Source organism: Dermacentor variabilis, chromosome 3 (genome assembly GCF_050947875.1).
Source record: "Dermacentor variabilis isolate Ectoservices chromosome 3, ASM5094787v1, whole genome shotgun sequence".
NCBI lineage: Eukaryota > Metazoa > Arthropoda > Arachnida > Ixodida > Ixodidae > Dermacentor > Dermacentor variabilis.
Window position 1 is genome coordinate 68,545,065 of NC_134570.1, and position 26,789 is coordinate 68,571,853.

The 26,789-nt window shown below is 50.7% G+C and overlaps 1 protein-coding gene across 1 annotated transcript in view; it reads right to left on the bottom strand.

Moving 5' to 3' along the window:
• Positions 1–5,792: 5,792 nt before the first annotated feature.
• Positions 5,793–26,789, bottom strand: part of LOC142575832 (ATP-binding cassette sub-family A member 7-like) — a 38,461-nt gene continuing 17,464 nt past the window's right edge. Inside the window, exons 5-10 of the mRNA XM_075685528.1 lie at positions 20,748–20,920; positions 15,592–15,906; positions 14,257–14,444; positions 12,079–12,255; positions 7,679–7,892; positions 5,793–6,681 (exon numbers count right to left, since the gene is read on the bottom strand). Coding sequence (XP_075541643.1) covers positions 6,535–6,681; positions 7,679–7,892; positions 12,079–12,255; positions 14,257–14,444; positions 15,592–15,906; positions 20,748–20,920 — 1,214 coding nt within the window. The 3' untranslated portion in view covers positions 5,793–6,534. The remainder of the gene's footprint in view (positions 6,682–7,678; positions 7,893–12,078; positions 12,256–14,256; positions 14,445–15,591; positions 15,907–20,747; positions 20,921–26,789) is intronic.

Here is a 26,789-nt window from a genome sequence, read left to right on the forward strand (position 1 = left end):
CTTTTCTACGTCGCTTTCCGAGGACACGAAACAGTAGTGTGTCGTGCGTGTCTCGTAGAGAAAAGGGTGAGAGTGAACGACGATGCGAGCCGGAAACGTCACGCCTCTTTTCCTTTTCCCCAACCCATCGGTCTTCTCGGTGTTCTCTTTGAAACCTTTCAAGAAGAGCTGTTCTTGAGAGCGACATCTCGCGTGTCGAGTTGACTTCTTACCCCGTGCTTTCGCCCCGTTTCAGTTTTGTTTTGAAAGTGCTATTAGAACCATCTGTGTGTCGTAAATGCGAAGAGCATTTGTAGACAAGTCTAGAGCGGAAGTGGGGGCAAGCGCGAGGGCATCGCGTCGCGATTCAGTAGACATACTATAGGCATACGGGATCGTCGATCTTTTCCGCGGACAAAGACAATGAGCATGGTTTCCAGCTGCCTTATTCAGCCAACAAAGCTCGCTTCTTGGGTTCGTCTCGGCGCAAGACCTATACCTGCATATGCTTTAGTTTTCTTAGTTTTTTTTTTTGACACATTTGGATTGCGATTTAAGATTTGAGCGTTGAACCTCATTTCGTTAAGTCGTGCCTGACGATGAATGCTAAATATTATTTTAAGCTAATTTGTGGATATACAGTGCGTTTCATATTCGGACGTAGCCTGATCAGTGTGCAGGCAATGTTAACCATTCCATTCTAGATGTTCTTCTCAAGCAAAAGTTGTTTTACACGACACGTTCGGCAGACATCGGCAAAATGATAGTGTGCGTCTTCATACGTGCCTGGACCTGAGTTGTGTAGCAGGCCTTTCAGTGGTACCTCGTCTCATCTGCTTCGTCAGCGGATGCCGCGGGTATCATCAGCCAATCGGGAAGGATAACTTACTGCCTGTCCGAGAGAAGGAAGGGCTGGGCCACTGTGCACTGCCACGAATTCTTCCGCTAATCCTTCCGTGAACGAAAGGATTAGCGGCAGACCAATGGACAAGCATTTCTCCAGCTCCTGATTGGCTGACGCAACCTGCAGTGCGCAGATAAAAAAAAAGATATCGCGTTTATAGCACTGCACGGGCCACCGTCGATCGGTGTCATTCCCATAACACAGTCTACGGAGTTTAATCACAGGGCTGATTCCTTCTATAGTTGCGGATTCACGCAGCACGCTTATGACGTCAGTTGTGGTAGCGGCGATGGGCAGCGTCCCCTTCCGCACAACGTGGCGCGATGTCAAGCCCCCTCGTTGCCCCCCTTCTGTTAACTTGCTTTCTCTTTGCACTTCGTCGTATATATACATCTTTCGGGTTGTACATACAAGAGACAGTAATAATACCTGTTGGAATAGATAGGTATTGCCGACAATAACTGCAAGTGCGTGTGACAAGAAGGAATGAGATATAAAAAAAAAAAGAGCGCTAGCAGAGCTCTGGGGATTGAGTCGACAACTTTCACAAGGGCTGTAGTATAATATACCATGGGGAAGAGACTCCGGCCGAAAGGTGTGTCATAACGCTTCTCTCATAATGATCGTCTGTAAAGCTTGAGTCATATATAGCTGGGCTCGCTTTTCCAGTTTCTTTTTTTCTTTTTCACGAGTCGAGCTTTCCACGTTGTCTATATTAGGGTGAAGCTGCCGCGAGAGTTGTACGTATAACGGCATTCGGTCGTAGGCCTAACCGATCCCTTTGTGCGCGTATATCGGGTGTGGCCAGGTCAACTAGTGATATCTGTGTGCAGCCGTTTTGGAGCCACCGCGGGTTATACTCTGCTATACTGACTGTGATTCTGTTCGCTTTGCTTCCCCCCGTCTTTCTCTCAGAGTGATGGTGGCGATGCTGATGGTGGTGGTATATGGTAGCTATACAACGTAGTTATATAACAACGCGCGGGCAGTTTTATCGCCTCGTTGCACTCAGCGCTAACAGTCAGTTTATTTCGCTCTTTTTTCTTCCTTGAGCTGTACACGCTATTGGTCGCGGTATTTTCATTCTTGATATTTTGTTTTCGCCATCTTACTTTCAAACTGACAGTTTCACGTGACAACTTGACGCGCGTGTCGTTTGTTTCACGGAGATGCGATCGTACTTCGGGGGGACGTTCACGTCAGTGACTTTGGCCGAGGATTCGCTTCCAGACCAAGGATCGTCTTCCGTGCAAGAAGACACTGCCCCGTTTTCTTCTACAACTTACTATGGTGGACCGATAAAACTCGAGCGGAATGATTCGACCAGTATATCATTCGGCGGAAATAATTCGGATTGGTCTCTTCGATTAAAGCTTCTGGCATAACGAATTGTATACCCTTATGCGCAATTTTTTAAAAACAATATCGTTGCTTTTTTGTCATACTTGCGTACGAAGTTTGCACGTTCGTATTTCATTTGTTCGCGACAGTACTCCTCGCCAGTATGCTGCTTTACTTGCAACTGTGCCACGTGAAATGGTGAAAAGTGAGCGCGCATTTCGCTGACCAGTCATGGACACACACACACACACAAAAAAAAAAAGAAAGCGTTTCACGGATGCTTTTCGATCCGGAAAGACCTATTGTGACGAACGTCTATCTTGTGGTCGTTTCCTTTTTTTCTTTTGAATCTGTACATTAGATGGTTAAACATAAATTAACCATGTCCCTTAAATTAAGCTGACGAGCATCTCTGTTTGCGCCTTCAGCAGCTGCGAAGAGTGGACGCTTATCTTTCTTGTGTGAGAAAAACGTTATGGCATGCGCGGTTAACGTTTTTTTTTTTTTGCAGTATATTGCGTAAGGCACTGTCTCGTTATGTTGCTCGCGCATGCGCTTTCGAATCGTGTGTATATAAGTCCTCGATCAACAGACTGCATACCGCGTAAAATGTGGCGCGCCCGAAGCCGTGAGGTTCAGGTCATGGATTCGCATGATTTAGGTTGTCTGTCCTCTTCGCTTTGTGGTACTCTCTGTTGAAGTCTTGGTCATCGTGTTCACATGACAGGTGCAGCGCAGTTATTGTGTCACCGTATACCTAGCTACTAGGCGAGTCGTCTCTATATACCGTGGCGAACAGCGTATAGCGAAGTGAACCAGAAAAGCTGCCAAGGTGTGAGCGTGTTCTTTTTCTGGGCGGCGAGCACAACGCGAACTCGTGGCGAAACTAAGGTTTTGGTCTCCGAGCGAAGACCCGCTTCGTTGAACAGTCGTTGAACAATCATTCCTTCGAACCGAGCTCTGGCGATATGACAAGCCGCGACGCTGTCGAGCATATCGCTTGCACAGAATGGGTGACGCGCTGCTCTCGTGTGCTTCCAGGCCTGGATTGCATTCTGGTTGAAATGCGGCTCGCATACATAGAGGATTTTTCGGGTTACTGCCCGTGGTTTGCGGCCTTACTGCGGTGGGCTGCTTGGTCGCCAAAAACAACCGGATTGAAGCGAGAGCGCTGAACAAAAAAAGAAAAGAAAGTAAAAGAAAAAAAAACAAACGATCGCGAGACAGGCAAACGAGGGATGAGAAAAAGCACTTACTGTCGAGATTCGTTTCGATTCCTGAAACAGAACTGCTTTCGTTTGATAACGAAAAAGCATGTCAAAAGCGAAGTTCAACTGTCCTGCCCTATATATATATTTTTTTCCTGCCACCGATTCGATTCCGTTACCGATAAGCAAAGGGCCTCCGGTAACGACACCGCACAGATCCTAATATATTGCACCTCCGTGCCCTGCGACAACGCGACGAGCGACTTTAAGAAAAAAAAAAAAAGAAAGAAAGGCCTGCGCTTGCAAAGGTAACACGACTTTACGTACACAGGGAATTCGTTCTGTGCCAGCGATATGCTACATCCACGATACGCTGGCCTGCGCAGGCGCCCAGTATTTGCTCGTGGTCTGTGCTCTCTGACATGCGGATGTATGCCGAGGTGAAAAATCACGAAAGTGCCACTCAACCTCTCAATACAAACACCAATGTTACGCGGACGTAGGGGAAAAAAAATGTGAGTTTTTTTTTTCTTCGTCCCCTTCACTTCTGAATTTGTTACTGGAGAGTGTGCCTATATGGAGCTACGCTAGACAGTGCATAGCTGGTTGTGCAGATCATTGCCCACAAGACGTTGTAACGACTGGGGTGTGCTAATCTTGTTTAGAAAGTAAAAAAAAAAAACTTTTTTTTTTTTGCAAATCCGGTGTATAAGCTGGATCATCGCGCTTGTCTTCCTTCGAACAATGGGGTTGGCAAGAAAAGAAAACACAATAAAACAAAAAAGAAACAACACAAGGCTTGACACTTCTATGCACTTTGTTTCTTTTGGCTCGTTCTGTTTGGATTCTTTCCTTTGTGTACATAAGATGCGATATGAAATAAACGACTGTTCTGCCCTCTTCTCTTGAGCCCTGTCGGCTTTACTTCACTTGCAGACAAGCTTCTTATGCAAACTATGATGTCGCTAGCGCGGATGCGCATGCGCAGAATGAAATTCGTGGCGGCAATAATCTGTGGCTTCCTGTATACGACGATAAAGAGCTACTGATCAATGGGATCATGCGCGCCTACCAGAACCAGCAGGTTCGCAGCAGGCAACGATAGGCAGCTATCTGTATGCCTTCATGACCTGGGGCAGGTCTGTACAGCGCTGGAAAAAAAAAAAAACTGCTGCTGGAGCGAAATTGTCGCGCCAACGTTTCACTCGAAGTTCTAAGCAGTGACAGCGGTACAGCCAGCAATCGCGGCGCGTATATTATCAGGTGTCCCAGCGGCCCGCTGCGCACTAATCGCGCGCACCGACGGACCTCAAGAAAGTTATTCATCCATCCATCCATCCATCCAGCTAACGTTAGCCAAGCGGTTTAACGAGAAAAACAAAGGAGACTTAAAAAGCGGGGTGCAAGATACGATCGAAAAGCGGGTGCAAGACCTCAAGTGGACCGAATAAAGTTCTTTCACTGACTCACTCACTCACCTAAGGTGCTCGGACGTCACAGCTCTGCTACTGTAGGTTTTATTTTGCATCGTCCTTTCAACTTATTTCGTTGAACAGCTTGGCTAACGTTAGCTGGGACACGCGGTATAGTAGCATAAGCTGCTATTCAAATGTATTTCTATTCATTAATTCCTCTCCACTCTTGGCTACCGTCTTCGGAGTTTGACGGTATGGTAGCCCTGGCACTTCCGAGTAGGCACCCGAGAGACCAGTTTCCCTAAGGTAAGCGAAGAGTGTACCAAGTGTCCATTCTACTGATTTTGAGTCGCGCTCAATGTCGGAATGTGAATGTGTGTGTGTAGGTCGCGTTTGGGGCGAGGACCCCGGACACGAGATGCATCCCACAAGGCGTTTCACAATATTCGTATGAAGTTCCTTAAAAAAAAAACTAAGGCAGACGAGATTATAAAATTGCTTTCTCTTGATTGCTTTTACTACAGAAAAAAAACCTTGAAAAAAAAACTTTCCTTGAAAAAAAAAAAAAAACACGACTTTCACGCTAGATTACGCCGTGTTGCGTTGTCGGTCAAGCGTTGTGGCCTTGAGCAGCGCTTAACGACGCCGTTTCCTCCTACTCAACATGGTTCAGGAGGAGGGAGCTCGACACAGGGATAAGCTAAAGCAGGTAAGTTTACGTTGTCGCATGAAAAAAAGAACATGACACGCTACGTGCCTGCTCTCTTAAGATCACGTGCTACGTGACGCCATAGGGCAAAACGATTTCAAGGACTGTCCTGCAAGCGACAGTCTTTGAAATCGTTTTGCTCCCGCTGCTCAACGTAGCGAGAATGAGCACGCTTTCAGGTGTGCACGTGCGTATGCAGTTATTTGATCTCTGTGTATACTCTTTACGCGTCGACAGATTTGGATAAATTCACGCTTTCGCCCGTGCGGATATGGAAATGCGCGGAAAAAAAAGTGGGAGCAGCGATTCTTCACATTTCGTTTAATTCGTGCGCGCGTTAAACGGAGGTTAAACTCGCTGCAGACGCTTTTGCGGGAGACCCACGCACACGAGCGTGCATGTTGTCCTCGCGTGTCACTTGAGTTCTCAGCAGTCTCTTGCGTCACTTGTCACCGTTGCGCAGGCGCACATAGCGTCCGCGCACTCGCTCGATGCGCACGAAGTTCTGTATGCGCTAACTTTCCTTTCCGATCAAATTTATCGCAGTTGAGGCCCGTTCCAGCATCCAAGAACGAAATAGCCCTTTTGTCAAAACTCGTAAAAGAAAAGAAATATATAACGCACAGTTCCAAAGAGATTAGAACCCTCTTCACGGTCCTCAACTATGCCGACGTGTGCGGTAACACATACGTACTTGCACTGTGACGCGCGCGACGGGTTCAGGAAAACATTGTAAAACGAAATGAATTAAGGAATCGCCACGCAGAGAGCGATGAATGAAATGTTTCACGATGCGACATATGATGAACGATAAGTGAATAAGCTAAACAAATAAAGTTGAATGTTGCCAACGGGCAATAGGTGAACGGTACGGAAGATGAAAAAAAAAACTACACGAATAATGGTTCATGGGGACGCTCGAATTAGGCGAGGACCACGTGGCGGTGGCTTTTGTTCGGTTGGAGGGCGCCGTCGTCGCTACTTGGCGAAGGACATGTACACTTCCTCGAGCGTGGCCTCCGAGACGAGCACGTACTCGCAGCGGAAGCCCTTCGTGAGCAGGTCCACGCTCGAGAAAACTTCGCTCCACGGACGCTTCTCGCAGATCTCGAAGCTCAGCAGCCCCTGCGTACAGAGATGGGAAAAAGGAATGCGCTGCGTCAGCCTTGCGCGCCACAACAAGCGTGAATGGAGCATTTGCTCGTCTGCTAGTCAGATACGCTCTCCAACTCGCAGAAAAGCGAAGCTTTTCTTTCTTTCGAACCTCGCCAGGTTTTTGTGTACGTGTGTGTGCTGCGGCGTGGCTGTTCTCTAGCCGAATAGCCCAACCATTCACAGCGGTGGACGCGTGCCGCTGGGTTCCTTGCAACACCACCAGATGGCGCTCGCCTCCGTGCATCCGCGGCAGCATCGCATTGGCCTCTCTGCAGTGCCTGAATAAAGGCTTCCGTGTCACTTTGTGCGGACTTTCAATAAACACAAACTTGTGTTTCGATTCCTTACGCACTCACACAGCTTCGCTGTATATAGATTCCAAATCGTTGGATCTGCTGCAGTTTTTTCGCAATTTACCCGCCGCAGTATATAGCCCAGTGGCTATGGCGTTGCGCTAATGCGGCTTCAGGTTGCGGATACGATACCGACAACGACGGTCGCATTCCGACGGAAACGGAACGCAAAAAAAAAAGAACGCCCGCGCACCCGTGCATTTGGTGCATGTTAAAGAACTCCAGGTGGTCAGAATTAATCCGGAGCCGCTGTAGTACGGCGTGCCTCATTCCTGTAACTTTTTTTAGCAACTTATCTCATTATTCGTTCGAGATAAAGGTCCATATGACAAACGCGAGGCAGGACAACAAACGCCTTATGAGAAATTTTGCATGCCACGGAACTGGACTCGTGGCTTTGCAAGCACATAGCGGGACCGCTGTGTAATGTACGCCTTAATACCCTCCTTGCCTGTTCTTTCCTTCCTCGGTGCAAAAAGCTTTGTTAAACTGCCCGACTACTTGGCGCGGTGACACACATGCATAAGCTCCGCCCCGGTAACTTTCCACTTATACGGGAAGTTGTCCGCTAGTTTACATAGCCATGCTTCACCGAGACGTGGGCAGTGCTTCACCTGGTGGTAGTATATCATGCGGCTGTCGGGGAAGAGGGCTGTCATGACGGGCTGCACCTCGATGTTGCGATCCTTCTCGGAGGCGGCCAGCTGGATCTTCATGACCATGCCCTTGCCGAATTTGTCGCGCAGGTGCTCGATGGTGCCGATGCACTGCAGCTGCCCGTCCACCATGATGGCCAGTCGGTCGCACGTGTACTCCAGCTGCTGCATGCTGCGTGCGCCGCGCACGAGCAACGGTGTATGCATAGCATTATACGTCAAGCTAGGTAAGGGCCGCGCAAAGAGCGATGGGACGAAGAATGCTAGGCGTAACTCTACGAGACAGAAAGAGAGCGGTTTGGACCAGAGAGCAAACGGTCATTGCCGATATTCTAAATGACATTAAGAGGAAAGAATGGCTCTGGGCAGGTCGTGTAATGCGCAGGTCAGACAACCGTTAGACTATTAGGGTTGCAGAATGGGTACTAAGAGAAGGGAAGGGCAATAGAGGACGGCAGAAGACTAGGTGGGGCGATGAAATTAGGAAATTCGCGGGCGCTTACTGGAATCGGTTGGTGCAGGAAAGGGATAATTGGAGATCGCCTTCGTCCTGCAGTGGACATAAGAGACGATGATGATGATGATGATGATGACGACGACGACGACGACGACGACGACGTCAAGCACGTGGGAACAACAAGTCGCGTTGGGCTTGTCGGTTCGACGTGATGCGATACCAGCGCTAGTGGCACAAGGGACAAAAGACGAAAGTGGCATAGCACAGTGCCCACGACGTGCCACCGTGCTGTGTCGCCTTCGTCTCGGAGGCTTCATAGATCTGGTAAAACAACAAGCACGTATAGAGAGCCTTCATGCAAGTCTTGTTTTTTGGGGTGGTGACGAGCATTCCTAAGGGTATCCTGCCGCCGCATTCTAAATTGTCGGTTGACAAAAAGAAACTTTCCAGTGATACAAAATGGCCAGAGTCCGTACAGGAAAGCTACAATGCCCGCGATCGCTGTTGACGGGCAAGTATTCACTTTCTGCAATAAGCTTCGCCCCGGCCAGACGCACACTCACACACACACACGCACACACGCACACTATATGTGTTGTAAAAGCGTTGATTAGTCGCCGGCGTTTGCGACCGACCGTTAGCGCAGGGCACGGACTCAGCTGGAGCGGCGCTCACAGAGAACAGCGCTGGAGAGCTTGAACCACTAGAAAGCACTGGAGACGATGGCCCGCTATAGAGCTCCTTGGCGGAGACGTTATAGTTAGCAATGTCGTTATAGAGACGTCGTTAGCAAACGACGGAGCTTTGTGAAGGCCTCGTCTTACTCGGACGACCATGAAGTGAGGGGCCCGCAGCTTCCAAGTAGCTTCGTCAGGGGCGATATGATGGCGGCGAAATTGCGACTGAAGCGTCTTAAGTAGGAACACAGACCAATGAAACTGCGCAATTCTTTGACGGACGTTGGCTTAGGCAATTCGGCGACGGCCCGAAGTTTGGCTGGATCGGGGAGAATTCCATCCTTGGATACGACGTAACCTAGAATTGTCAGCTGCCGAGCAACAAATTGGCACTTCTTGAGGTTTAGTTGTAGCCCTGCGTTTGTTAAACTCGTTAAAACAGACCGGAGCCGTTGAATGTGCGGGGTGAAGTCAGGAGCAAAAACAACGTCGTCAAGATAGCACAAGCGCATGTGCCACTTCAAGCCGCGCAGAACTGCGTCCATCGTGCGTTCAAACGTTGCGGGCGCATTACGAAGTCCAAAAGGCATTGCGTTAAATTCGTATAAGCTGTTGGGTGCGACAGAAGCTGTCTTCGGCCGATCGGCGTCTGCCATGGGTACCTGCCTATACCCTGAGCGCAAATTTAGAGATGAAAAGGATTCTGCGTCTTGTAGACTGTCAATCGCGTCGTCTATGCGCGGGAGAGGGTAGACGTCCTTGCGAGTGGTCTTGTTCAGGTGGTTGTAGTCGACACAAAACCACACAGAACCATCTTTCTTCGTAAACAGGACGACAGGGGATGCCCAGGCACTGTTGGACGGTCGTATCACCTTGCGGCGAAGCTTGTCGTCGACTTGTTCGTTGCTTATACGACGTTCTGCAGGAAATACAGACGTTGCTACAATGTCGGTTGTGGGCGAGTATCGACGCGATATGTAACAGGCGGAGTCCAGCTTTGGGGAGATTGCCCTACATCGAAAGAAGAACGTATTCTAGAAGGCACAAAAGCTGAGACCGGTCGACCCGGTGTAAGGGCATCGGCAATAGAACAACCGAACACATCACTGGGCGATATAGGTCACACGTCGAAACAGCACTGGGCGCACAGGAACTAGCACAGTAATTGTCATTGGGCACGTCCATAACTTGCACGTCTTCGATCGCTTCTGCATTGCCAAGACATTCCCCTCGGAGCAGCAACACAGGGTATGGGAACGGGTTGCAAATGAAAATGGTGCAGTAGCCCTGTGTGATGTCCACTGTCGCAAAAGGCAACAGCAGACATTTCCGAGTAATAAAAAGCGGTCAGACGGAGACAGTCGTGCAACAGCGTGTGGGAACGCCGTTGAGGCGTTCGGAAGAACGTGGGTGTCTGCTTGGACAAGTAGTTTCCTCGAAAGCGAAGAACTGTCGGTGAGCGGCAAATCTAACAGCGGCGAGGGTTCTATTTCGGCCCATGCGCAATGAATAAGAGCTTTGTGGCGCGAGAGAAAGTCTCAGCCGAGGATAACGTCATGAGAGCACGAGGAAATGATGAATTCTATGGAGTATAGAACGTCATAGAATTCATGACGCACGCCATCAATTCATGACGAGTACGTCACCGGCCCGCCGGGCAGCTCCCATTGATGTCACAGTACGCGTTGTACGGGGCGACTGCTGACATGACTGCACGGCGGGCGACCGTCGGGGTCTAGGCACGAAGTCGGCAGAAGGGAGAGGCATACTTGAAAAGAGTGGCTGGGTCCTCGCGACGACTTCAGCGCAGCTGAGCGGCGCAGCCACCGGGACCTGCCGGCGCGGCGCAATGACGTCAGCGTAACTTAGTGGTACAGCGCGAGAGCCTCTGATCTGGCAAGAACTCGGCGATTACCTGCTCGATCGCGCGACGGAGCTGAGGCATAAAATTCAATGCAGGCGGTTGGAGGTGAGGCGGCTGAGCGAGGGATATCAAGAAGAACTGGCGTGCAACTTCCTCCCGAACGAACGCTTTCATTTCAGCAAGCAACGCTGACTGGTCGGAGATGGTAGCCAAACCAGCAATGAAGTCATCACGCGAGGAAGGGCGACGTGTCAAAGCGCGCTGCCTGCATAGCCCCTCGTAGCTTTGGCATAGAGTGGGGATTGTCTGTCACGGACCGAGGGTTCTTGGCAAGTAGCATGTTGAAAACATCGTCCTCTTACCTCGACATCGTCGCATCAACTTTCTTACACAAGCCCAGTACATCTTCAGTGTAGCTAGTAAATGATTCACCCGGCTGCTGTGCACCTTACGGCAAAGGCGATTCCGCGCGCAGCTTGCGCAAAGCAAGGGCGACCAAACACAACCAGTAAAAAGATCTTGAGAGAGGACGACGTCGGAAAGCCGGTGTCATGGTTTTTGTACCAGAGACTGGCGACACCCGCGAGATAGAAGAGCGCCTTGCTCAGTTTGGCGGGATCGTCCCGTTTGTTGTGGGCGTTTACCCTTTCATATGTCGTCAGCAAGTCCTCGACGTCGATGTCATCCGCGCCGTTGAAAATGGCAGGGTCTCCGTGGCGAGGCACGCCAGAGCATAGGACTGACTGAGAAGGCACTTGTTGGGATGGAGTAGCACGTGGGATACGCCTTCAGGCATGGTTGAACATAGGGTACGGGATCGAAGTTCCAGGGTTGACCTCGTAGGCCGAAGCCACGTCCACCGCTTGTAAAGGCGTTTATTAGTCACCTGTGTTTGGGACCGACCGCCAGAGCAAGGTACGGACTGTCAGCACGAGTGGCGTCTCCCGAGAACAGCGCTGGAGAGGATGGCTCATTATAGTGTTCCTCTTCTTCGCTATATATATATATATATATATATATATATATATATATATATATATATATATATATATATATATATATATCACCTGTGTGATCTGTCTTCGACGCGTTTACGAGGAGCGTTCCTACTTGCGCAAGGATTGCTACTTGGTGGACATGTCTTGAGCATTGACATGTTTTAGTCCAGCAGTAGCAATACGTAACTCAAAAGCCACAGGTAAACGTTTCAATAAATGGATGTATCCCAGTAGGCGTCAACGCTAGTACTTCGATATATATATATATATATATATATATATATATATATATATATATATATATATATATATATATATATATATATATATATATATATATTAAGGACGCCCGCCTCACTCACCTGACCGATGCGTAGATGACGGTGGTGGCCTTGGGCCTGTTGCGCACGTGCCTGAGCATGTCGAAGAGCCTCTGGTGCGTGCCGGTGTCGACGCTCTTGAGCGGTTCGTCCAGGAAGACCAGGTTGGGCGGCCCGATCAGAGCGATGGCGAGCGAGAGCTTGCGCTTGTCCGACATGCTGCACGCGGGAACACACACGAGTCCCGCCGAGTGCGCTCAGCATTTCTTACGGCAGAGATGTTATACGCCCGGCTATGGCCGTTTGTGTGCGCATGCAATAAAGATGGCGGCCACCTCAGAGGTAAAAAAAGCATAAAGCAAAAGCCTATCGCCGGGCCTGCCCCGGCTGGTTTAATCGCGAGAAGTGTCAAAACGTATTGTGATAAAAATGATATAGTAATAAATGAAGTAAAACAAGAATAGACACTGTTTAGTATGGATTGCGGTTTGACGTCACAGGCCCTATAGGCAAAGCGCGTAACCTTATCTCAGTTCCCTTCCACCCGCGCAATGGGTATACCCATTGCGCGGGTGAGTGCTGTGAAGGAACAGCGCGCCTACGAAGAACACCGCCATGAACAGAACCGGGAGTTTGCGCGGCGACAGCGATCGGCACGTAATATACGGACGAAGATCGTGCCGCAAACGCCAAGCGTATGCAGCTTTGGATGTTATCATCCCTACCGACTCCACTCCCATCGTTAATTGTGGGCGATTTCAACACAGACGTGTCTCGGCCAGACGGAAAGTGACTCGTGACGTTTCGCTTGGAAAGGTTCGGCATTCAATGTTACACAAACATCAGTGTGCCCACGACGCGTCATCGGTCCTGTGTAGACCTCACATTGGCCAAGAACATTTCCAGTGTCGCCAAAGAGGCACTGGCCTTGTATCATAGCGATCACAAAGCGATAGTCACCTACGTGAGCAAATAATAAATCCAAAGAAGCAAACAAAAGAAGGTTAAAAATAGTAAGAAGATGGAGTGTGCAATTTTTATAAAACAAGAAATTCGTGAGAAAACGAAATTCATAGTGGTATGTGTCTTATTTTCAATCAACACGATGTTACAGTGATAACGTGTATTTACAAGTTATAACTATATACAAGGTTACAATAGCCACAAGCAGCGGCGACTGATGCAAGGCTTCCACGCGTTCCTCTGGCCACTTCACCGCCGTTGTCATAGTCCGACCGACAGTATACAGCCCATTCACTGTCTCGTGGCAATATTATCAATATATTTATCAACATATATACAACTCTGCCAGTCATCCACCTTCACAGGGGAAGTGGCTCTGATTTATTTATTTATTTATTTATTTATTTATTTATTTATTTATTTATTTATTTACTCTTACCTCATATATATAATTCACGGACGCCATTTTCAAATAAATCGTACGGCTGCACACATACCCAGAGGATTCAGATTTCCAAAAAGGGCATCGCGTTCTCCAGCGTTCAGGGCTGTACAAGCATCAGCAGGTCGCGGATGCAGGCGTTTCCCCATAGAGACTATAGCGCGAAGGGCCGAATTCACAAATCTTTTCGTTCGTAATTCACCGTAGTTATTGACTGGCGACCTTCACAAATTGTTCGCTCTTACGAACAATTCGAGCGCGAGAACTCTGTTTTAAATACGGGCCCCAGATGTCGCTTTCACGCGCCGCGGTAGGGCAACCGACGGTCGGTTCCCATGATCTAATTTTGCCGCTGTCTAGGTGCCCCCGACGTGTCAGTGCTGGACGCGTCACAGCTATATGCCGCGTCTGACACGCGCGGCCCATGCCGAACAGCTTCGCGGCCATGACGCGGCAAGAACCAGGGGCCGAATTCGCGAAAGTTTTCGTTCGTAAAAGAGCTCTTTGAAATTGGCCGACCAAATTCGCCGGTATACAGTGCGTGCATCATCACGATTGGCTGGGGCTTAGTTGTACGAACAGTTCGATAACGTAAGTAACATCGTGAATACAAATCCTGGGCGCCAAATTCACGAAAAAAAGCTCTTACGCTAAAACTGCTCGTAGAATAGCAGGTGCCAGCCGACCACGATGTCAGACATATATAATATGCGAGATCGGCCGGTCAATGGCGGACGGTACTTACGAACGAACGCTTCGTGAATTCGACACCTGATTTATGCGCGCGCGGAAAAAAAAAAAGAAGATACACGCACCCCAAGTCCCTGGGACAGTGGAGTTTCTTGTCGCTCAGGTTGCAGGCCGCGAGCAGGCTGTTGATGCAGCTCTCCTGGTGCGCCGATGGAACGCCACGCAGCCGCGCGAACAGCGACAGTTGGTCGCCCACGGCCAGACTGAGCAGTAGGCCGCCCGACTCCGGGCAGTAGCCGATCTGGGACTGCCACTACACGGGAGCGGGGGGTAAAATGTATAGTCTACGGGCTGGTACACCACGGTCACACACATCTGGACAGTGGGCCGACGTTGGCACGATGTGGGTTACCGTATACGGTTACCTCGACTCTATATCCAGTGCTATTATAGAACGTGTCCCACAAGGCGAAAAGAGTAACGCTGTGCAAGCACGATGTTTCAGCTGATAAATACTCCGGAAGAAGCCCGCTCTCTGTTCGTGTTTCGTGGCTCCGCGTCAAAGCACCGCGCTCGTGACTGGGAAGGCCCTCGGTCCCGATTACGTTTTCGATAAACTTCTTTAAAGCGAAGCTTCCTTGCCGAGTTCGACGCACTCTTTTTCGTACGTTATCTCGCGTGTAACGCCAACCGCGTTTAACGGGCAGCCGTTGCTGATGCGGTCTCTTTACCGGGAGCCATGGTGAAAAGTTCGATGTACCGACAGCTGCGGAGCTCCGTGGCGAGAACGGAGATCGCAAACCTCCCCCAAAATGTTACGTGCGAAAAGACACAAACAAAAGTGACTATTTACACTGTATTTGCACTACCACCACACCGAAACACGTTCGCGCCAAGAGCCCAGACACCTCACCGTCTGCTTTCGCGGCGGCTCATCTCTTGAGCAGCTCTCGCTGGTATCGTGATATTTTAGTTGCACACTCGAACTGCCGTAGCGCCTTCTGGCCAGCACGGGATAGCTTGCACTGACCTCATCCTGACCGCCATGTTGGAGGTACGACACGGCGGGAAGCTCACGCGGTGTTTCTGCCGTATACTTCTGGCACAGACGCTAGCACCGTTTCGAACCGGGTCTCTGTTACATTGGAGATTGTTAGCCGTGCACGTGAATATGACACACTATACATCGTCTTAGCCGCCATGTTGGAGGAATACATGGCTCGCACGTGGCGTCACCGACGCAGCTTCTCACCTTGCTGGTCCTCCAACATGGCGGCTACAATGACGCCATTTGTATTCGCTTCCACGAGTAACATGCTTCAACGCAACACAGACGCGGTCGTGTCTTTGCCAGAACCATGGCAGACTTCAACAGACGCAGCTTCAAAACAACGATTGTCTTCCAACATGGCGATTAGGATATGTGCAAGCTCGCAAAGGCGGGCGCAAACATTACGCACCTTCCTGGGCGATGCGGACAGCATATGCGTCTGGCTGTAGGCGTTGCCCGACGTGCGCACGGCGAGCGCGCTGAGCACCTCGAGGAGCAGCGTCTTGCCGGACCGGTGCATGCCCAGCAGGCCGAAGCACTCGCCCTCGGTCAGGCACAGGTTGATGGCCTTGAGCTGCGGCGCCCGGGTCAGCACCAGGAAGCGCCAGATGTCGCACACCACCAGCGGGCGGTTTTCGAGACCCGGGATGGTCGCCACTCGAGGTGCCTCGCGGGCCTCGTTCTCCAGGTCCGAGTCGAGGACCTCGTTGTACGTGTGCACGGTCTGCCCGAGACGGAAGCCCGGCGGGTGACGAGAGGGAATTTTTTAGTGTTTGCTTCTCGGACGCATTGGGTGTGCACGTTTGCGAGAAAAAGATTTATGGCAGAGAAACGCCGACGCGGACCGCAGCGAAGACGACACGCAAAACGCCAGAAATGGTTTCCAGCAGAAAACACTGTAGTGCATCGTATATACTGGGAAACGGGGCACAGATCTGACGACGAAGAGAAACGCACTGAAGACACACGCAGCGCTGTACTTTCACCAAAAGCTTTATTTTGCCGACAGACAAGTTTTATACGTATCACCGCAACAACAACAACAACAAAAACTCATGCGTAGACACACTGCTTCTCGTTTGTCTACTGTAGATTAGTCTATGTCAGCGTTTTCTGCTGGAAGCATATTCTTGCTATTCGAGAAGGTCAGCGGGATGTGGCCAAAAATATAACGGTCACGTGAGTGCGCTGGCCGCGCTACCGAGGTTCCCTGAAACTTTCGTTAATTAGGGCTTCGGGATTTTACCAGGCAAACTATGCGGAATCACATCCCCTCCCAACAAGACCGCGATAACGTAACAATTCCACTCCCATTCTTTTCGCGCTTCGTTGGTATTCCGAGCCGCGCTCAAACTACGTTATCACTGCAGTATCGGCTGGTCGTGAGCGCTGGTTGATAAGTCGGGTTAATTATAAACGCTTATTTATACGTTTGTTGCATTTTTATGAACGGCCTCCTCAGTCCCAGAAGCTGTGGTCGTCAGCTGCACTCGCCGCCCTGTTCGTCACCCCGTGTTGGACCTCCAGGGCCGGGTTGAACAGCAGGCCTTGCGAGGGTGGTAGAGCTCACGGAGCTGGTGTCGGAGGACAGTTCAGCATTATGAGCTGGGGAGTATTCGGTTGGTCTTGACAGTATTGACCTTGCCGCTGGTAGAGTCAGGGATGTATTGCATCTAGTAGAGTGCCGTGGCAGTACGTGTTGGTCTGTAAGCAGCGCCAGGTGGTGGCTTGTTCGTGGTCGAGCTTGCGGTGTGGTGCCGGGTATTACTGGCGTTCCTTCCGGTCTCGGTATGTGTTGCAGTCTTCGGGTGCCGGGGCTGGACAGGCGGTGTTAGGGTATGCCCGGTGGGTGCGCCCGCGGTCTGCAGCGTGGGCCGCTTGGTTCTCCTGTACCACCACGTGTCCTGACGTCCAAACGATTTGGGTGTCTTCTAGCGGGTGGTGAAGTGAGATGACTACATGTAGTGCGGTGCTGCTGCTGATACCCTTCTGGCAGTGGTAAGAGGCTTGTTGGAAGTCCGTGAGTCTGGATTTGGCACGTGACACGCCGCATTTCTTTTAACGAAATGACTAATTTATGTTGAATTCCAATGGCAGAGTCGGAGCAGCCGACGGATTCCGCGAGCGAGCACTCGACTCTGGCGTAGAGCAACGCCTCCAGATCCGCGAGTGGAACACAGCCTGCGCCGCCGGAGCAAGGCGGAAGCGGAACTTCTATGTCCGAGTTACCCAGGATGCCTTGCGTGTTGTCATTTCCTTCCGCTGTTTGCTCCCAGCACCGCCGCACCAGTCACTTGTCTCTTCAGCGCCGTTCAACTGTTTCTTTTTTTAACTGCGGAATGGATACCTCGCCAAGCGTGCAGCAGCTTTTGCTTCCTCGCGAGTCGTGACCGGTGGCGCCTCCCAGCAGACAAACGTGGTAAAGGAAATACGTCACGCAGATTTCCGGTCCACTCCAGGTGGACCGGAAACCGCCGATTTTGGCGGAGCATCTTTTTCTGCTCCACGGAGTGACTCCCGCTCTGAATCCCCTCTGACTCTCTCATTGGAACACCTTACTCCGGCCCTCACTCTGTCATTGGAACAAACTTGCTCCGAAATGAGCAGAAAAACTTGCTCCGACTCCACCATTGGAATTCAACATAAAACAAATTATGCGGTGCTACGTGCCATGACCGCGGTGTGGTTATGAGGCCTCGCCCTCGGGCTTAGCAGTGCAACGCCACAGTCGCTACGCCACGACGGCGAATTCTAGGGATAGGAGCCGCTGCGTCATTACCATCAGCCCAGGGGCCGAATCTTATAACGGTTCGGAATACGAACCGTCCGCTTCGCCGCTTACTTCATTAGATGTGCCACTCCCAAGCCGGCGGTGGAAGAAGGGGAGTACGGGACCAATAGATGAGAGGGTGCCACCTCTGAAGTGTACGTCATTATATGACGAGCTAATCGAGGAATTGCAGAATGTTTCTGCTTGCTAAATGAATGTAAAATAAAAATTAAATATTATACGCCAAGTTTTGAAGCATAAACTTGTGGTGTCGGACGTTTACGCAATGCAGAAGTAATTTATTGATGTCATTCTTTTTCATTCTCAGCCCACAGGCGGTATCGTAAGCGTAAATGAGTTGGCCACGGAGTTGGCAGAGCGCAGGGCGATGTCGTCTGCTACCAGGAGCTCGCACGATGCCTGCAATAGGAACGCACTACCAGCACTTCTCAAGTAGCTAGCACGACAAAACCGTGAACTGGTTCTTAGGGACACCTTTACTAGCCAACTATATCAATTTTCCTTCTTTTTTCGCCCTTCGTTATCGGCTCGGACATGACTCGCTCGCCGCCGCGCTGCCGCTATCCCTGCGATCTGCCCCACGGCGCGTCGCGTGATAGAAGCAGTGGAACTTAAATCGAACATTACGGTATACGGGCCCTGCATTGCCTGCGCGAAGTCAAATCGAAGAGTGTGGCGCTGACGGTGCGCGCTGTGCCGTGAAAATGAGAAACAAAGTATGGCACTCCCGAACTAGAGAAAAAAGGGCAGCCAAATAAGAGAGCTCCACAATACCTTCCCGTCCTGACTGTATAGTTCTATCAGCCGAACGAAGGAAGCGCTGAACCAGCCTAGGTTGAACCCTTCTGACTGCTGAACGGCGATCTGCGAGCTATTCACACTGGCGATAGAACTGGGAATTCGATCTCACTATGCAAATATCTCCTTGGCATTGACTTTGAAGCTGAAGTCACGGCAAAGCTGACCCAGCCCTTCAACCGGCCAACACAGCAATTGCGAGAGCAACTTTGTGGACAATGCCGCAGGGCGGCGCAACTCATTATCCGTCACTTCTTCGAAAGCGTATCGCATTTCCAGCCGTGGTCGACACCGAAAGAGCAACGCCAAGCAGACGACGAAGGCAAGTAATAGCCTCCGAAGCAACCAACGCACGCGCGCGCGACGCCCGCGCGTCTCCGGGGGTGCGCGACCGGCGCGCGCGGCCAGGGTCACAAGCCAACAGCCAAGCCACAGGAACGGAACCCAAAGCGGACTACCCCTTCTCCGGTTCCTATGACCGGTTCGCTTTGAAGATGATTGACAGATGCGTGACGTATTCGAAAATTGCGATACCGCCCCGCTGCCTCTGACGACCTGTGACGTAATCAAAATTTTAGCCAATCAGGTGAGGCCGAAAGAACGGTTCCCCAACCGAACCGTTATAAGATTCGGCCCCTGTATTCCACATGTGCTTAACTCACTGTCTGAAAACTTAACCCACCGCATTTATTAAAATTTGGCCCCGCGAACCGAATTAACAAAGTATTTCCGTTCGCAAGAGATGTCATTTGTCTTATGTCGATATAGCCTCCGCTTATAATGTGTGTACAAGGACAATTAACTGCCAGCTGTCTTTGCGAGAGATTTTAGCGTCAGCAGTCTTGTGAACGTGGACTCATGCAAAGGCCGAATTCAGCAGTTTTTCGTTTGCAAATGTGTCTGTCGATAATAATAATAATAATAATAATAATAATAATAATAATAATAATAATAATAATAATAATAATAATAATAATAATAATAATAATAATAATAATAATCCCTTATGCTGGCCTTGGTGTCATTGCTGGTTTATTATATATATTTACAGAGCAGTGGGGCACAGTGAACAAAGACGCCGATTTGGCGAAGCAAGCATGCTGCTGTTTCGGGCAGCCATCTTGTGTATTCAGCGTTGCTGCAATTCTCAATTACCTGTAAACATACCTTCGCTTAACTATTTCTGCCTCGTGGCAATATAGCCAACATGACTGGCTGCTCATAGGAACAGTTCTAGAGTAAGTGCGCATGGGAGCCATGTTGGACATATTAACGAACGCGGTCGGCCACATGGCAAACGGCACTTGCAAACGAAAATCATTTGCGAATTAGATCCCCGATTCTCATCCTAACCTTTTTCTGGCCAGAAAAAAGCAGGAGGCGCATTCGCTAATCCCTGTGGGAAGGGCTCGACGCATTTATCTCCCTTTGAAGGCGCTACAAAACCGTAAGACGAGAGTTCACCCTATTGAGGTGAAAGAAAGCAGTTATCGGCTCTCTGATAAAGCACAAGCGAGGAGCTTGCATGAGCTGGAGCACAGCAATAACACCTTTTTTTAAGGCGAAAGCCTATCATGGTTTCAAGGTCGCGTTGTGAAGTACCGAAAAAAACGGAGGGCGCCGGGAAAGGGAAACAGCTGCGCCGGAGGACCGTTCTGAGAAAGGGCGACGGAGGAGAAGGGAAATGTCAGCGGCGGCGCCCGTAGAACATCACGCGTTATTACCTTGAAAGTCCCCAATTCGGGGGTACTTGAACACGGCGGCAGCACTCCCGCAGCGCGGCGTCTTGTATACGTCGCCGCATGGGCTCAGAGCTTCATTCCACATCGCCATGAGCGATGGCGATGTGGAATGCTCACGTCAAGTCGTCACGTCACGTCGGAATGCGCACGTCAAGAGAAATCCAGCGAAGTTCTAACAGATCCACTGTATAAATATGGCCATGGCTTCACAAAGAAAACGGGCTTAATTCTTACCCTCTCTGCAAAGATGTTCCGGAAGGTGAACAGGGTGCCGGAGTCGAGGAAGGCGACCGCCACAAACATGGCGATCCCCTCGATCAGCAGCACGAGCAGGTTGACGCCGACGCACAGATCGTGCGTGTCCAAAGGGCTCACCGTGTACGGAGGCCCGTTGTTCGCGTCACGGTCTGTAGCACGCAGGCGCGGCGAAAGAAAACGCGCACGAAGTCAGTGGTCTCTGCGGTCAATCGGAATAGTTCGTCCTCTCTCGCGTAGTCATAGAGCTTAGCCAGGCCCTAAACTCGAACACGCAATGTGCACCTTGGGATCCTCAACAGCGCAACCCCATATTAACATGCTCGAATCCGCGCAGGGCCGCGCAGTAGGATTTATAAAGCACGAAATGACATTAGCTCCCGTTGTCGGCAATCTACAAGCCACCTTGAGCCAAAAGGCAGAGCCGTTATCAGGGTACCCAAATGAGAATATCCAGACAAGTTGCGAGAACAAATCGAGATCATCCGGGCAAGCATTCAAGACCGCATTACATACGGTAATTACTAGCCAAACAAGTTACAATAAATATTCCTTCCGAGTTCTTCCAAATGTTCACGATATCACTCAAGCTGTAACTTTCAGCATGTGGAAGTTTTATTTGTGATTTCCAATAGCCACGTTCAAAAGGGAGATATGGCACTGTACACTTGATTGTCATCTTAAGCCGCTGAGACAGAGTTGCCTGCGCTCTTTTCTACAGCACCGGTCCGTGAGGTCTGCGGCGCGTCCGGCGCACCGGCAGTGCCATCAACGTCCGGCAGCGTCCAACCCGGTAGCGTCTAGGGAACTGTTTGGGATCGGACTGCTGGTACGATCTGTTGGGAACTCGGCGCTGACGCCCGTGGTTGTACCTGGGTCGCAAGCCCCAAGGGTAGCGTTGGCCTGGCGGCCTGGGGTACAACTGGAAGCATCCGAAGGTCCCGGCAAAGCATGAGTCGACTGGTAACAACGAAACAACTTGTTTATTTTAACATCGCAAAGAGTTGGCGGTCAGGTTTGACCGAAGTAGAGAGACGGGAGAGCACTTCACTCAACAGAAGAAATCGGAGCCCTCCTTTTGGCGTCCGGGGGCAGCTGTTTTTATACTCTCGCAGTTGAGGGCAAGAAGGAACCCCTCAAAAGACGAGCACGTGAATGTACAATGGGCTAATGGTGACGCACACTGTCGTAGCGATGCCGTAGCACCATGTCGAGCACGATCTCGTAGCACCCTGTCGTGGCGCTGCCGGTCGGACACAATGACTGTAATGAGAGGATGGTCCCTGCTTTGGCATCGCCTGTTTCGGGCACAATGACTGGAACGAGATCCCTGCTTTGGCATCGCCTGTTTCGGGCCCAATAACTGGAATGAGATCCCTGCTTTGGCATCGCCTGTTTCGGGCACAATGACTGGAATGCGAGGATGATCCCTAGGCGGTCGCATCGCCGCAGTCGCGCCTGGAAACACCTGGCGATGAGTGTTGCGGCGACGACGATCGGGCCAAAATGTCCGCCGCCCCGCCGCAGTCGCGCCGGCAAAACCACGTGTCGCAGGCGAAACGCAACAGACCGCCCCGCCGGGGGAAGGAGATCCCGATGGACAGGGGACTGCATCCGCTGTCCGGAGGGATGTCGCTCGATGATGCTCATAACCGAAGTCGGGCGTCCCTCGACGTTTCTTGAGCGCAGCGCACAGAGAAGGCCTCGTTCTCTCGTTCAGGTTCGCACGGGACACTGCAAAGTGACTTCGGGAGAGTTCACATTTTTGTTCTCGTTCCCGGCAAGCGTTAGAACTACGCTGAAACTCAACCGCTCAGTCAGCAAGCACGGCACAACCCTCACTAAGCCCTGCCAGGCTCTTTCCCCTTTTTATACCACTGCCTAATTCCTTACAGTAGTCTAGCATCACTCAGAACGCGTCCACAAATTGAAAAATTGCACTAGAAAGCATATCATCACTTTGAAACACTAAACAAAAGCAATATGTTAAAAAAAATCCTGCCTCAGGAAGAAAAACATCAGTAACAAACAATTTTGAGGCTGATTCCTACGTTAGGGGCTTCGACTTAAGCCATCGGCGTTACCGTTGAGACTCCCCTTTTTGTAACGCACCTCAAAGGAATATTGTTGTAAAGCGAGGCTCCAGCGCAGGAGGCGGCCATTTTTGGGAGAGATGGTCTGCAGCCATTGGAGAGGGCAGTGATCCGTCTCAATGATAAACCTCGAGCCGGCTAGATAGCATGACAATTTCTGAACGGCCCACACGAGACACGCACACTCTTTCTCGGTGGCGCTATACGCCTGCTCACGATTGGTCAGCTTACGACTAGCATACAGAACGGGGTGTTCTACTTCTCCATTTTCCCGTTGGCACAGTACAACGCCCATGCCTCGCTCACTAGCATCGCACTGAACAATGAAACCTTTTGTATAGTCTGGCGATCGTAGCACAGGCTGGCTTGTTAGGGCACTCTTTAGGGCGCTAAAAGCTCTTTCCTTGGTCTCGTCCCAGACGACTGTTTGAGGCTCTGTCTTTCTTAGAGCATCCGTCAGGGGAGCCGCGATATCAGAGTACCTAGGGATGTACCTCTGATAGTAGCCGGCGACACCCAAGAACGACCGAATATCGGTCTTGGTGCGCGGTTGCGGAAAGTCTCGCACAGCGGCCACTTTTATTTCAGAGGGGCGGCGACGACCCTGACCAATCACGTGACCGAGGTAGACAACCTCGGCCTGTGCTATCTGGCACTTAGGAGCCTTGACTGTCAAGCCCGCTTCGCGCAGGCGGGTTAGCACTGCCCGCAAGTGTGTCATATGCTCAGACCAGGATGCGGAGAATATCGCTACGTCGTCTAGATACGGTAAAGCGAATTCTTGCTGTCCCCGCAACACTTTATCCATGAGACTTGAAAAACAGTATGGCGCGTTCTTCAAACCAAAACTCAACACTTTAGGACGGAATGTTCCCATTGGTGAAATGAACGCCGCATACCTACTAGCCTCTTCTGTAAGTGGAACCTGCCAATAACCCCTGACAAGATCTAGGGTGGAAATAAACTGAGCGCTACTAACTTTCTCAAGGCGCTCCTCGATGTTAGGGATCGGATAAATTTGATCCTTAGTGATGGAATTAAGCCTGCGGTAGTCGACGCAAGGACGAGGTTCCTTGCCCGGTACCTCAACTAAAATCAAAGGGGAGGTATAATCACTCTCACCTGCCTCAATAACACCGAGCTGTAGCATTTTCTTTACCTCAGCCTCCATAATATCGCTCTGGCGGGGTGACACCCGATACGCCTTGGATCGTACTGGCTCTGTGGAGGTAAGTTCTATATCATGAGTAAGTACAGAAGTCCTACCAGGCCTCTCAGAGAACAGACCTTGAAACTCTTGTAATAGCTGGTGTAGTTCGGTTTTCTGCTCGGGCGACAGCGGTGCTTTACTGATAAGGTCACTAATGACTTGACCGGTGTCTTCCCTGTTCGTCACTGAGCCTAGTCCCGGAAGCTCGACCGGAAGCTCTTCAGGAACGTTTACCATCATGCACACCACTGCTTCCCTTTGTCTATAAGGTTTGAGCAGATTACAGTGGTAAACTTGCTGTGCTTTCCGCTTTCCTGGCAGACTTACCACGTAGTTAACGTCCGACAGTTTCTGAACAATTCGCGCTGGGCCCTCCCACTGCACGTCTAGTTTGTTGTTTAGCGATGTGCGCAATATCATGACCTCATCGCCAACCTCAAAACGACGGGCCCTGGCTGTCCGATCATAATAAACCTTGGCCCTCTGCTGGGCCTTTGCCATTGCTTCACCTGACAACTCCTGTGCCCTTCTTAAGCGTTCGAGGAGCTTAAGCACGTACTCCACCACGACTGGGTCGTCGCCCCTACCTTCCCATGATTCTCGAAGCATGCGAAGCGGAGATCGAAGCGAGCGACCGTACACCAGTTCAGCTGGCGAAAACCCCGTAGCCGCATGCGGCGCGGTTCTTAACGCAAACATCACCCCAGGCAAACACAGCTCCCAGTCAGTTCGATGTTCAAAACACAACGCTCTCAACACGCGCTTCATGACGGAGTGGAGCTTCTCAACGGAATTCGACTGTGGGTGGTACACTGAGCTGTGTAACAGCTTTACCCCACACCTTTCGAGAAAAGTTGTCGTCAAAGCGCTAGTAAACACTGTGCCCTGATCTGATTGGATTTCCGCAGGGAAACCAACTCGCGCAAATATGGACAGAAGTGCATTAACTATCTCAACTGAGCTGAGTTCTTTAAGCGGCACTGCTTCAGGGAACTTTGTCGCTGGGCAGATCACAGTCAAAATGTGTCTGTACCCCGTGGCTGTTACCGGCAGAGGTCCCACAGTATCAATAACGAGCCGTCTAAAAGGCTCCGTAATGATAGGTACCAATTTCAACGGCGCCCTCGATTTGTCCCCTGGTTTGCCCACCCGCTGACAAGTGTCACATGTCCTCACGAAATGGTCTGCGTCCCGAAAACACCCTGGCCAATAGTACTCTTGCAAGAGACGGTCCTTAGTTTTCTTAACTCCTAGGTGTCCGGACCACGAACCCCCATGCGACAAGCGCAACAGATCCTGACGATAGCATTGAGGCACGACCAGCTGATCGAACTCCACTCCTCTGCGGTCTAGATACTTCCGGTACAGGACTCCACCTCTTTCCACAAAACGCGCAGTTTTCCTGGCGATACCTTCTTTGACATTGCAGCGCACGTTTTCCAGGCTGCCATCCTTTTTTTGCTCGGCTATCAAAGCCGTCCGGCTGACTTTTAGCAACCTATCAAGTCCGTCTGACGTAGGCGCGATGAGCAAATCAGTAGATAGCTCTTCTAACTTTCCCGCGTCGGGCGTTTCCTCTCCAGTATCTGGCGCCTTTAACGTTACAGACTCAAGTTTATTCAGTTCGGGCGTGCTCGGAATATCAGCTTGCTGCGCCTCTGACCCTTTTTCGTTGTTTGATAACGTCGGCCCCGCAACTACCGCCTTTGCAGCGAGCTCCCGAACCTTCGATCTGGTTAAGGCCTGAACACTAGCTTCACCAAACAAAAGCCCCTTCTCGCGCAGGAGGTGATCGGACCTGTTTGAAAATAGGTACGGGTACTGGGGTGGCAGCATAGATGACACTGCCGCCTCTGTCTCAAGCGCTCCGAAAGGTCCTTCAATAAGCACTTTTGCTACCGGCAGACACACGCTATGAGCTTCCACGGCTTGCTTGATCCATGCGCACTCGCCCGTGAACATATGGGGTTCTACGTAAGACGGGTGAACTACATCCATCGTAGCTGCGGAATCGCGAAGCACTCGGCACTCTTTCCCGTTCACGAGGAGGTCTCGCATGTAAGGCTCGAGAAGCTTCATGTTCTCGTCAGTGCTGCTTATTGAAAAAAACACAACTTTTGGTGTTGTTTCCGGACACTGCGCCGAAAAGTGACCCGGCTTCTGGCACGTATAACAAACGCCCGCACGCCTCATCTCGAACCGCTTTCTGCGTTCGGCTTCGGCTGCCGCCGTCTCCTTAGGTTCGGTCGCACTGCTTCCACTCGCATCCGCACTACGCGTGTTCCCCTTTGCTCTCATGGGTGTGAACTTCGGCCTCTCAAACTTCGAGCCAAATTCACCCTTTTGACCGTCCTTAGCTCCGCGAGCCCGACGCGTCACAAACTCCTCGGCTAGCTCAGCGGCTTTAGCCACCGTACAAACGTCTGGCCTATCCAAGACCCAGTATCGCACGTTCTCCGGTAACCGACTATAAAACTGTTCTAGCCCGAAGCACTGCAGAACTTTATCGTGGTCACCAAACGCTTTCTCTTCTTTGAGCCACTCCTGCATGTTCGACATAAGCCTATACGCAAACTCTGTATATGACTCACTTCTGCCTTTCTCATTTTCCCGAAACTTCCGACGGAACGCCTCCGCAGACAGCCGGTACTTTTTTAGAAGACTCGATTTCACTGTGTCGAAATCCTCTGCCTCCTCTCTATCCAAGCGAGCGACTAC